Source organism: Mustela nivalis (assembly GCF_964662115.1).
Source record: "Mustela nivalis genome assembly, chromosome: 1".
NCBI lineage: Eukaryota > Metazoa > Chordata > Mammalia > Carnivora > Mustelidae > Mustela > Mustela nivalis.
The window spans coordinates 184,899,826-184,913,098 of record NC_139020.1 but is presented as its reverse complement, the minus strand read 5'-3'; the positions used below and the strand labels follow the sequence as shown (position 1 = coordinate 184,913,098).

Below are 13,273 nucleotides of genomic sequence, written 5' to 3'. Positions count from 1 at the left end.
ATCATGAGGGAAGGGGGAGTCAGAGGTGACACCTGGGTTTTTAGTTTTGAACAGTCAAGGAGAATGGATAGTCATTTACCCAAGAGAGGGAAAGTTTTGTGGGGCAGGAACAGGGCAGGGTAGAAAGTGGAGTTCTATTGGACATGCTTCTTCCTTTTGAGATGTATACAAGACGTCCAGATGGCAGTGTCTAGTAGGCAGTTGGATATATGAGTCTAGACAGAGCTCAGGAGCCATCTGGGCTAGAGACGGAAATGTGGGAGTCTTTGGCATTTGGGGATTGGGGAGCATGGGAGAAGGGAGACACTCAGGGTACTGCAAAGGTAGAATGCTTTGTTTACAAAACACATGTTCTGTTGTTGGACTCAGTTCTCAGAATGGGGATAGTAGCACCAAAGTAACTGAATACATTCCCTCCTGCTTAGGGTCTGGTTTCGGCAAAGAGCATTCATTCTATGTTTGCCTGTGGAGGTTCTGCATACATGCTCATGTGTCCATGTGCTTAAACCCAGCCTTTCCCAGTGTGTTGGCCTGGGGTCTCCAAAGTACATGATGGCCTAGATGTGGGTGCTGGGCTACTTGCTAAATGGAAGATTGGAGTGACCTGAATCCTGAAAAAGATTTAGGGCTTACACACAATAAAATCCATTCTTTCAAACTGCTTCAGAGTCCATGGAGCCAGGTACAATTTAAAAACTTCTCATTATTTTGAAGTATATAATAGACTAAGTTGTATGTTTACAGTATATTTTATGAACTTTAAAAAAAATTCAATAATAACTAATTTTTATCAATTCTATTTCTTGTTTCTTTTTTTATTTTCTTCAGAGTAATTCAGTCTTTTACCTCCTTGCATTTGGGCAAGTTTTTTATGTTAATTTGTAGATAGGCTGATTATAAACTTACGCTTTAAAAATATTCAGAAACATACATACTGTCTCTCACAAAAATTTCATTTTCTCTGTTGCCACAACATTCCACATTCTGTTCCTGTTGCTAAGGCCTCTGGAATGTCCCAGTACAGAAAAAGGATATAGAACTCTTTTTTTTTTCCTCCTAAAGACATTTTATTTAAATTATTTTGTATCTTCTAGCTTACTTCCAAATATGGATCTCTGAAAGTCAAGAATTTAGAAAGCTAAAATTAAAGTTGCTTTAGATTTTCATAGCTGGAACCTGATTTCTGAGGGTAACATGAATTGGATTTAAGTGTGCCGTGTTTCTTTCCATGGGGATTGTGTGTGTGTATCGTGCACGTGTGTGAACACAACACACACCAATGCACGCACGCACACACGCACGCAGGCAGGCTTTTTAGGGAGTGTGATACGCTGGTGAGATACTAAGAACTGAGCTCATGAGTCCTGGTTATGCTTTCCTGGTGGGTGATAGTGGACAAGTTTATGTCTCTATCAGTAAAAGGAGGATTTTATTGTAGGAAAGACCATATAAAAAGTCTTTAGCACAGGGCCTGGTACATAGCTGTCGCTCAGTAAAGGCCAACTGTTCATCCTCATCATTGATTGCACACAGTCTTAAGTTATTGAGGAAATTGACGTTTTTCCAGAAATATAGATTCCTGGTCCCTTACAGAATGAACCCTACCTTCTTATTTTTACTAGTGTTTCTGAATCTCACAAAAGGAAGAAAGGAATCACAGCAAAAAAGAACAGTTTTCTATATAAAGGTTATTGTTGCTGGTTGAATTGCTATTACTTGAATGGATTGGTACAGTTCTTAATTTTTTAAAGTTGTTTTATTTATAAAGGGGTTGGAGGGGGCTCGTTCCCCAAAGTATTGGTTTCAGGGAAAGTGATATATTTAAACAGCATTGCTTAACATTGAGTGCTGTGGGAAACCACACAAAACCAGCACATTGCCTAAATCTACTAAAGTGAGACCACTTAATTTAATGCTGTTTTAACTACCATTTAATTAATAAAACTAATTGAGTCAATTTCATTAATTAAACTGTTGATTTGATATTTATAGACATTTCATACTTCACAGCTGTAAATTATGAATGCTGTGTCCTGTAATTCAGATTTTCTCTCTTAATTGGTCTTGTATTGGAGGCATTTAGCACAGGGTATATGGAACTTAAAGGGAACTACTTACATTTTATTTTTAAAATGAACTGTCATGTCAAGAAATTGTAGCCATGGAAAATGGCTTATTATGTGTTGATCATTGCAGGGATATAACCTTTCCTTTTCTCCCACATGTACTATTTTTAACTAAATGTGGGCATGCTTTCAAGGAAAATAGCACCTTGTTTGGTTCTTATTTTTCATTAAATTATTAAGCTTAGTCACAGAAGTCCGTAGTCTACTAGATAGAAGCTTCTTGCATTATCTAATCAGTTTATCAGAGGTGTTCAGCTCTGACATTCCAACTTAATGGAGGTGGAAACTGGAAGGAATTTCTAGAAATCACGATCTTCTGATCTTCAGGGGACCAGATCCAAGCCATTGTTGTGAGTCAGAATGGAATCACGGCTACTGACGTAGACAAAGTACTTCTTCATCTCTCTGTGAATCAGTTTCCTCCTTTTTTAGAGGGGTTGTAATGGTATCGACTTAGGTAGTTGTAAGAAAAGAATGAGATCATAGCACCTAGAAACTGTTCAGTGCTGCCATTGCATCCCAGAAGCTTGTTGGTCCCTGGTATATTTCAAATTTATAGCCTGCAATCTGTGCAATTCAGTGTAATAAAAACTGTTTAAGAAAATCTGAGCTATATCTATGTGTAGATATTAGATCAGTCATTGATGCTTTGAGACTCTGATCACTTTACATCTCCTCAGGGCATTTTCTTTTTTCCTGTAAAACTACCATGATCACCCAAGCTGGAGAAAATATGAAATCAGATCTTACAGGAAAGAAAACAGATGCCAATTAGTTTTGGATCTTTTTTCCCCTTTAAACTTGGTATTTGGTCTACTAAACTATTTGTCTAATTGAAATGTGCTAATTATCCATTCATTGCAGATATTCTAGACAGTGTACAATACTTAAAATCAGCAATTGTCTTTTTTTTTTTTTTTTTTTTTAATCTCTGTGCCAACGTGGGGCTTGAATTCACGACCTAGACAGAGACCAAGGGTCCCATGCTCTACTGACTCAGGCAGCCAGGCACCCCTAAATTCACCAATTTTGAAATATTTAAGAGATTAGATTCTGAATCTGAAATGTTAGCACTGTTTCCTACCTAGATTATTGTTAAGTGATTATTCATGGTTAGGACTTGTTAGTTAACCACGTATTACCAAATATCAAGTCACACTCAGTTTCTGTGTACATGCAGATAGTTTAGTTTCACATTTGTATTTTAATTAACTTCTTAACCATAAAGAGTCCAACTTGTATCTTGCCCTATTCTAGTGACTGAAATGAGATTAATGTGTGAAATACTGTGTTTGTACCAAAGTTCCATGAGTTCAGGGACATCAGTATGTGAGCAAAAGGACTAGAGGTTCTTGTGACCTGAAAAAAGAGTATAAAAATATTTTTTTTTGTATTACATGCTGACCAGACCGGCAGTTTTACTCTTCAGTGAAACCTCTGCTTCCTTTCTTAACTGTTCCATAGAACTCAGAAACCAGATGGCTGGAATAGAATGCATAGTTAAACAAAACCATTAGATGATACAGCTTTATGAATTGCTAAGCATTTTACGTGGTACAGGTTCTTACCCATAACCCTTGGTGGAGTTCATCTAAAGTTGCTTTATTGTGTAAGTGTATTCATTGTTTGCATTTTAATAGATTTGTCTCTTTCACCTCATACTGATGATTTTGGGTGTGTTTTATTTTAACTTTCTGAACAGTGTTTCTGTAAGCCTGATTTGATTTCTCTCTTAATAGTTATGGTGGCACATCAGTTACTTTTAAATGTCACTGGAGTAGTATTTAAACTGGTGTACTTCATCTTAAGGCAGGAGCTTTAGAAAGTATTGCGAGCTAAATGGTTTCATATTAATCAGAACCAGATGAGTGATACTCTCTTACTTTGTTGCAGACATGCCAATATTTGGTCTGTGTCCAGCCCACGATGATTTCTACTTGGTGGTGTGTAACGACTGTAATCAGGTTGTCAAACCGCAGGCATTTCAATCACATTACGGTAAGTGCTTAACCATTTAAAAATCATTATTAGAGGGTAAAAGGTAAAGCAGGATTAAACTGAAGGCCAGTGACAGCATGGATAGGCTATAATATTCCTCCCTCTGTCAGGAGCTAGGCTTTCTAATTGATCAAATGGGTTAATGCCTATCAGATGTTGGATGTTTTCTGAATTTTATTAAAAGTGATGTGTATTTTCTAATTTATTGAAGTTACACAAGGAAAAATATATTTTATAAAATCTCTTTTGAAATATTGAGTCAGCATAGTGAAAGGTTTATTTCCTTCCAGACCTCATGGTTGTGAATTTAGTGGTTGGTAAAATTATATATACACTGTGTGGATACATGTCTTCTTGATTTTGAAACTTCCAAGTTCAGTAGTTCTCAATCCAGCTTGACATCATGTTCAGTTTGTGAATGAGATGAAACTATCACATCTTTTCCATTAAAATGCACATGTACTTAGAAATGAAGCAGTGTGTCTTTGGAGATTTCATGAACCCCTGAGCCATCCCTGGGCTTCTAGGCTCTAGGCCTGCTGTCTGGGTGTTTGATCATGGAAGAATCCAAATAAGATGGTTTTGCTTTGTCATAATGGCACCTAAAGACATCGTCTTATATCCAGTTGGGTTCAGTAATAGCTCAGAAGTATTTGAGGGCACACCTTATTTCAGGCATGCGGATGTGTAGAGTATGATTCACATTTACCTCCTTGCAGTTTACAACCTAGCTTAAGAGACAGGCAGAACTAACTAGACATACTTTTTAAACAACTGTGAGTTGTTTCCTCATTGTCCTCGTTACTACAGATGCAAGCTTGAGACAGAATAACAACGAGATCCTTCTATAGATAGAGTGTTTAAGCAAAGCTTCTGAGGAGGTGACCCTGGTGATCTGAGCTGTAAGTGATCGAATGGAGCCACCCATGTAGCAGTCTGGAATAAGTGCATTCTTACATGGAGGGAAGAGCTGGTGTACAGCTGACCACTGTAGGTTGAGGGTAGTTAGTGGAGGGAAGTAGAGACTAGAGAGGTCTGCCCTTGTGGGCAGGGATCGGACCCTGATCATGCACAGCCTTAAAGGGCAGAGTAAGAAGCAGCTTGGAGGCATTGTATGGCTTATTCTATAAGAAAGTAAGTAACACAGGTCCACCTCACTGGTGAATTTGCAGAGAATAAATTGTAGGAGAAGGGTAGAAGCTGGGAGGAGTTCAAGGTGCACGACATGGTAACAGACTAAGGCTAAGGTGGGATCCTAGAGTTGAGGAGACAGCATGGCTTTGAGATTCATTTTAAGGCTAAAACTTAAAAAGGCTTGTTGTTGGGACAACAGTTGTTTTAAGAGGCATGCGGTCATATCAACATCCCACCATGTTTTCCCTTAGGAATCGATTTTTTTCCCTTAGTAACCAGAAAAAGGTTTTCTGAGTGTCTGATTCTGAGTGAAGCCCTGGGTAGGCTCTAAAGTAAGAACAAAGGTGAGTAAGATACTATCTTCCTGATAAAGAGTCATAGAGGTTAGTATTGGAAAAGGCAGTTAATCAATTGCCAAGTATTTTGAAGTTCAGGATTTTGAAGCCAAACTAGACTGGATTTAAATTTAAACTGGCAAGAACCATAAGTTGTTCATTTGCCCTGAGCAAGTTTCCCAACCTCAGCTTCCTTTGTTACAATGTCAGAATGGTAATAGCAACCTCATAGGTTCTCAGTGACCATAAATGAAACAACATGGTAAAGCTCCTCATACAATGCCTGATACATAATAGGGATGAGGGAGAGAGAAAAGTACAACTGTGGATACAGGGAGGTTTGTGTTTAATGTCAAAAAACAGTCCAGGGCCTTAAGAACAAGGAGGAACACAAATTGCTTTTCGATGAAAAGGCTTCTTGGAGAAAATTGCCTTCAGGTTAGGTGATTCTGAAGAGTAGAATGGATTTGTTGTCCCATATGCAGATGTTTTCCTTCAGTTTTTAGGTATGTAACATATGTCCATTGTGGAAGATGCAGAAAAGACTTTTAATTTATTAATTATTTTTTATTAACATATAATGTATTATTTGCAAAAGGGGTACAGGTCTGTGGATCATCAGGCTTACACACTTCACAGCACTTACCATAGCACATACCCTCCCCAATGTCTATAACCCAACCACCCTATCCCTACCCCCCACCCCCCAGCAATCCTCAGTTTTGTGAGATTAAGAGTCTCTTATGGTTTGTCTCCCTCCCGGTCCCATCTTGTTTCATTTTTTCCTTCCCTGCCCCCCCAACCCCCTACTCTGCCTTCCAAATTCCTCACATCAGGGAGATCATATGATAATTGACTTATTTCGCTCAGCATAATACCGTCTAGTTCCATCCACGTCATTGCAAATGGCGAGATCTCATTTCTTTTGATGGCTGCATAGTATTCCTGTGTGTGTGTGTGTGCGCGCGCGCGCGTGTGTGTGTATGCACACGCGCGCACACACACACCACATCTTTTTTTTTTTTTTTTTTTTTTAAGATTTTATTTATTTGACAGAGAGAGATCACAAGTAGGCAGAGAGGCAGGCAGAGAGAGAGAGGAGGAAGCAGGCTCCCTGCTGAGGGCTGAGCAGAGAGCCCGATGCGGGACTCGATCCCAGGACTCTGAGATCATGACCTGAGCCGAAGGCAGCGGCTTAACCCACTGAGCCACCCAGGCGCCCCACACCACATCTTTTTTATCCATTCATCTGTTGATGGACTTTTAGGTTCTTTCCATAGTTTGGCTGTTGTGGACATTGCTACTATAAACATTCAGGTGCACGTGCCCCTTCGAATCACTACATTTGTATCTTTAGGGTAAATACCCAGTAGTGTGATTGCTGGGCTGTAGGGTAGCTCTGTTTTCAACTTTTAAGGAACCTCCATGCTGTTTTCCAGAGTGGCTGCACCAGCTTGCATTCCCACAAACAGTGTAGGAGGGTTCCCCTTTCTGTGCATCCTCTCCAACGTCTGTCGTTTCCTGACTGGTTAATTTTATCCATCTGACTGGTGTGAAGTGGTATCTTATTGTAGTTTTGATTTGTATTTCCCTGATGCCGAGTGATGTCGAGCATTTTTTAATGCGTCTCGTGGCCATCTGGATGTCCAGAAAAGACTTTTAAAAAATCACTCCTAATCCCCTAAAACAGGAAGTGTTTTGATGGGGATAGATAGGGCTATCATGTATAACTTCACAATTGGTGTGCTGAACAGCCACATTTAGTGGTCTTAGGTTGACAGTAGCAATGATGTGAGCAAGCGCAGAGGCAGGGAATCCCCCGCTGTCTGGGATGGACTGAATGGAGTCCTCATTGGCCGGGACTGATGTTCCCACACGTGGATGAGCGATGTGCAGAGACAGGCTGGGACTAGCTGTCAGAGCCTCAGTGCCCATTAGACCCCCTGGCCTTGATGTGTCATTGGGGAAGTGCTTCAGGTTTCTTAGCCCCAGAGTGATGACTTAGTGGTCCTCCAGAGAGGATTGGTGGGTGACAGAATGGAGCAAAAGGGAGCAAAAGGCAATTGGCAGTGTGAATCCCGAAGCTGCAGCTTGGGGCAAGGCTCACTGACTTGCTCATGGACTCACTCAACAGGACTTCACAAGCACAAAGGGCCCTTTTGGTCCCCTCTTCCAGAAGCACTTCAACCCAGTTTTTCTAGCACCTTATGGAGATGATTTTCTTTCTCTCATTCTCTCTTTAAGAATGTCTGTATTGGGGGCAGCGGTGAGGGAGTCCCATAAAAATCACATTTTTATTCCTTTTCTGTACCAGTACCTAGTCCACTCAGTATTTTCTGATAAGATACTTGTAGAAGGAGAAACAAATGGTGGTCACTTCAGACATGTAAATGAGAAGATGTGAATGCAAGATTCACATACTCCCATACCTTCTGTGGCTACGCAGGGGCTTGGATGGGACTGATAAAGCCGTTGGGTGTGTGTGTGGTTGCACGGGAGAGCTTGGTCCCTCTGGTGGCAAGGGAAATATTGAAGCTGTAAGAGAGAAGAGTTCCTAGCAGGATGGTGGGGCCCACGTGTTCTGAGAGAGGTTTTTGGCTGGGAGATGTTGAAGGACTTCCCTCTGTGAGGCAGCACCAAGGAGAAGGCTGATGGCAAACAAACAGGAGGTTAGGACATTTGAAGATGTGGGGGGTTGGGTGCAACTGCACGAAGTGGAGGGGGGCACCATGTGATGACCCTGGAGAGATTTGGGACCGACACACCACTCACCTGGAGGGAAGGAGTGGTGGGCAGGGTCTCCAGTACCAAGAAGTGTTCCCAGTGCTGCCGGTGTCTCTTCTATCCTTGGGGATAGGGGTTAAAATAGGAAAAGTTTTTTGGGGGGAACCCATGTGTTTTTTTGTTGTAATTCCCAAAGGCCCATTCTTACATGTTAACACCAAAAACAGTTTTCAAATTCAAAATCCTTCCCAGTGGCCGTTACAGTCTGTTTATTAGGTATTCGGAAGAATCCGTACCTGCCGATGGAGGGATTTTCTTTTTTTATCCTTGCACGAAATTGGTGAAAATGTGTGGGCAGTCTTCTGTGAATTAATGTATTACTGATAATCATCTGTGATTTTATGAACAACTGAGCAGTTGTTATAAATTCCAACAGGCAGTTCCTTTAAAACCACTGCTGCTAGGGCAGAGAAGGAAGCCACAATAGCAACAAGGCTTATAAATTGGTTTGTGTTGGTGATAATGTTATTGTGAATTGGTAAGCAGCTTATTACCAAGAGTAGTAAGAGATAATATTATTTTTTTGCTAGCCAAACTACCTTTTTGGGAGCTAACGATTACCCAGGATTTCCATATGAGCGATGATGTGGATTGATGGTAGTGTCATTGTGGCATTCCCAGTTTCTCATAGACCTGTTTGCTTTCATAATATAAACTTCTTTTTTTTTTTTCTTGGAAACTGCAGAGTAATATCGTATTTTCTTGATGTTTTAATGTTTTGAAGTAGTCCAGGATACTTCATATTTTCCTTTAGCTACTCAGTATTTTTGAGAGCAAGATGTTCCTAACTGTTAATTTCAGATTTAAAAGTATAATTTGAATCATTGGATCCCAAACCTCCTGTGCATCTAAATCAGAGAGGAGCTTTCTAAATGGGCAGCTTCCCAAGGACCATTCCGTCCGCCTAGATGGGAATCTGTGGGATAGGACCTAGCAATCTGTATTCCCGACCACTCTGGAGACCGAGTCCAAACCTCAGGCTGACCGGGGTGCACTGTGACCCCAGCACGTCCCTCCACTCTGTCAGGGTTGTTGCTCTGCAGTCCCGGGGCCTGGCACGGTGAGTGACATAGATTGGCACTCAGAAATTTGTTGAGTCTAGCAAGGATGGCACGAAAGGAGGCCCTTGTTTTTTTTTTAAACTGATTTTTAACTTTTTTTTATTACATGCTGGAAATGTCCTGTTAATTGCCTCTAAATCTTTGAGTACAGAGGAGGGCTGAGATGGTGACGTTCATTCCATAGGGCCAGAAGTATCCTCCTTTTGAGGTTGTTTACCACAGTGGGAATCTCAGTTAGTAACACATGTGTTGGTCCTAAACTGGCTACTGAATAGCATAAAATGTGTAGTCCTGTTTCTGTACACTGGCTGTGGATCTGAACAGGTTGGATTGGCTGATGATTTGTGGGGTGCCTTTGGGGTTCTGTTTTGTAAGAGTTTCCCAAGTGATTCTGACACGCTGCGTGCATGTGCTTGCTGCTGTTTGCTCTGTGCTTCTCTTTGAGTTTGTGTTTGAAAAACACCTCTAATTCCTCTCAACCTGTCTTTGTGCAGACGTGAGGTGATCTTACTTTGGTGGGCTAAGTGAATGCTGTTGATGTAGCTCGGACAGGTGCCGTAGTTAGAACCACTAAGAAATGGAAACCCTTCTTGAATGTCTGCTGCTAAAGTAGTTTGCCCCAGGTTAGTTAAGTTGACCCATTTGTTCACCTTTTGGCTCAGCCCCGAGTCCCTGAACAATGCCTTGTAGTCACATTTGCCTGTGCTACCTTTCCCGGTTTTAATCAGTTGGGTTCTTTACTTATGATTTGCTTACATAATTCCACTTAATATTTTTCTTTATATCATACCACTTCTATTTAAATAAATCCTTTGCAAAGAAAACCTTATCAGAATCATCATCAGGAAGACTGGTGTTGTTTGCCATAGATGCTAAGTATAAAAATAAATTAAGTGAGGAGGTGATTAAATTTCCTTGTTGATGTTCTTGCCGGTGCTAGCTCTGAACCCCGAGGCCTGCTCCCTTTGTGGAAGAGGAGACTAGCACGTTTTAGGCAAGTATTATCCACCCAGTAATGTGATGTTTGTTATCAGAAGAATTGAAAGAGATTTGGAAAAGGAGTAAGTTATCACTTGAGATTTAATGTTATTAATGATGGGAAGTGAAACCTACTCTGTGTTTTGGGAAACATCAGCTCCAGCTCTTGGATTTGGTTTCCTCTCCTGTTGAAGGAGCTGTCCGCTGAGGCCAGCCCTAACCCTAGGAAGTCGTCATGCCTAGGAAGCAGATTCTCAAGTCACATTTTGATCTGCAGAAGAATCACAGAGAACAAATACCCTTGGTCTTTTATCAGTTGGTATTATGTATTGATTATGTGCTGAGCCCCTGCCAGTCACCAGGAGCCAGGAGCCAGGAGCGGTGTGTGAGTCTGGTCCTCATTGTAAAACACATTTCCTCTCTCAGATCTTTGTTCATAGATGGGGGTGGGGGTGCGGGAATATTACAAGTCTGGCTTTTTCTTAACTTTGTGAAAGTAGCATTAGCTGAAATACTGCTGTGATCTTACAGCTTTCTCTACTTGCAGATACTGCGATCCTGCAAAATTAACAGCCGCACACATTCCGTGAAGTGCACTGAGTTGGCTTGGGTTCATTTAGATGGCAGCATAAATTATATTTTTCAGAAATGTAATTTTCATCAGAAAATGAGTAAATAGAAAGTACTCATACTTGTTTGAGCTAATTAAATTGGTTTCAAAGAATGTTAGTGTATGAGCAGAATGAGTCTTAATCTGTGAGAGCCGGTGGGCTGATTGCCATTGTTGACAGCATTTCATATAGTTGTGACCGGTGATTGCTATCCTTTGATTGAATTAATCTACATCACAAAGCAGAGGTTTTGCTGTTTAATAAAAAACACCTTTCCCCTTTTGCCATCTGGTTGAAAGTAACAATTTCAGGTAATTTGAATGAGTTATTTTATTTCACTATTAAGTAACTTTATTTTTGGATAAAGAAAAAAAATGTTTCTCTCTTCTGTCCAGTGTGCTGGCTAAATTTGGCCACTGCATTTTCATAATCTGGGCCTTTTACTACTTTGAAACTTTTAGTGATAGTTAATCTTTTCAGGATTTCCATTTTTTAAAAGTCCACAGACTAATGATGATTTTTTAAATAGTATTTGGTGATTCACAAAGCATTGTTGTATGTATTGTCTCATTTCCTGCTCTTATCCGAGTGGATAGTTCTATTCCCAGTTTACAAATAAAACTCCCCTAAATTAAATTTCTTTCACATGGATAAAACATACCAGGCCAGGTTTTCTGGCGGCTCATATCCATTTCTCTTGCATGTAATAAGGATGTATAGAGTTAAAAGAAAATCTAGGGAAGATGTAATGAATTCCACATGTCACAAAACTATCATTAGTGACAGATGTCCAAGCTCAGGTAGAACTTTAAAGTTGGCGTAGAGTAGCTGGGTCAGCATTGTAAACCCATTACCTCAGAGAGAACATTCAGTAATTTGAAGACGTAATGGTAGTAGGTAATTGATTTAGCATAGTTGTTGGATTTCTCTTCAGCCTGTTCTCCTACTCTGTTTAACCCTAAATACTCGTAGTCCAAAGCCAAGCTCCTCCTCTTTTTGTTTAAGCCCCATAACATTCTGTAGCTTCTTTAGAGAATTGGTTGGCATATTTATTCCTTCAGTCAGTATAAAGATTGAAACTTGTTGCAGAGCCAAACATAATTAACTCTTTTGCTTCTGAGACATACGCCAGGTCTTTCTCCAGCTGTCAGGGCTGAGTCAGGGAAGGGAGCTAACCGTAGCAGACACATCAAAACGGGAATGAGATCAAGGTGGACGTTCAGTTTAACTCTTAGTGGAAATCTGTAATTGACCATTTGACCTAAACTTCTGGTCATCACAAGTAGAGTGATACAAAATAAATGCAGTGAATTCAGCTTTCTTTGTCACAAGCCAAACAGTGCTAATTAATTTTTTTGTGTGACTTTAGTAGTATCAAGTAAAGAACCACTTTGTCCCTAGCTAATAGAATTTTACCTTTTTTCCTTGGTTATGTAATAAGCAGTGTCTTTATGTGGTGTTATTTATGCCATTAATGGGAGCCACATTTAAATTTGTAGTTCTAAAATGTATTAATTTTTCCTCTTTATGAATCTCTGCCTTTATTAATGTGCCTTTCCAATTGCTTAAAAAAATAAATAAATTGGCCATGATGTTATTCATGCATTTAACAAATATTTATTGAGTACCCCCTGTCGGCTCTAGGCATTGCTCCCACTGAACTACAGAAACAGTGTCTTCCATGCAGCTTATATTCTAGTTAGGGAGGGTGGAGACAAAAATCAAGTAAAATAAGATTACTTCAAGTAGTGATAAAGGCTAAGAATAATGTGCGAGAGAATGAGCACCAGAGCAGGATTCTCTAGGTAAGGCTAGTCAGAGAAAGCTCCTCTAAGGTGTTGATTTTGAAGCTCATAAAAAAAAAAGAGCTAGCCATGTGAGGATGTGGAAGACCAGTGTTGGACACAGAGAAAATAGCAGGTACAGAGACTCTGGGGTGGAAATGCACATGGCAGAAAGGCCAGTGAGGAGGCAGAGAAGCATTGTGTAAGGATGTGAGGGGTCTGAGTTAAGGTTCAGAAAAGGGAGGACTGGGGCCCAGTGGTCCAGGGCCCCGTACGCCACCAAAGGATCAGGATTGGACAATGCAGGTGATTCAAAGTCGCTGGAGGGTTTTGAGCAGGGGAGTGTCCTGATCTGATGGATGGTTGCTCTGTGGAACATAGGGGCAAGAGCAGAATCAGGGAGGCCGGTTGGTGGGCTGTTTTGCTCTAGTCCAGTTGAGGGCTGAATCAGGAGAAAAGGCT

At 40.6% G+C, this 13,273-nt stretch overlaps 1 protein-coding gene across 3 annotated transcripts in view; it reads left to right on the top strand.

The window, feature by feature from the left end:
• ATXN7 (ataxin 7) overlaps nucleotides 1-13,273 on the top strand; it is a 137,415-nt gene that overhangs the window by 83,177 nt on the left and 40,965 nt on the right. For all 3 annotated transcript variants that reach the window (XM_082727064.1, XM_082727065.1, XM_082727067.1), the window contains one exon: nucleotides 4,020-4,124. In XM_082727064.1, the coding sequence (XP_082583190.1) occupies nucleotides 4,020-4,124 (105 nt within the window). The remainder of the gene's footprint in view (nucleotides 1-4,019; nucleotides 4,125-13,273) is intronic.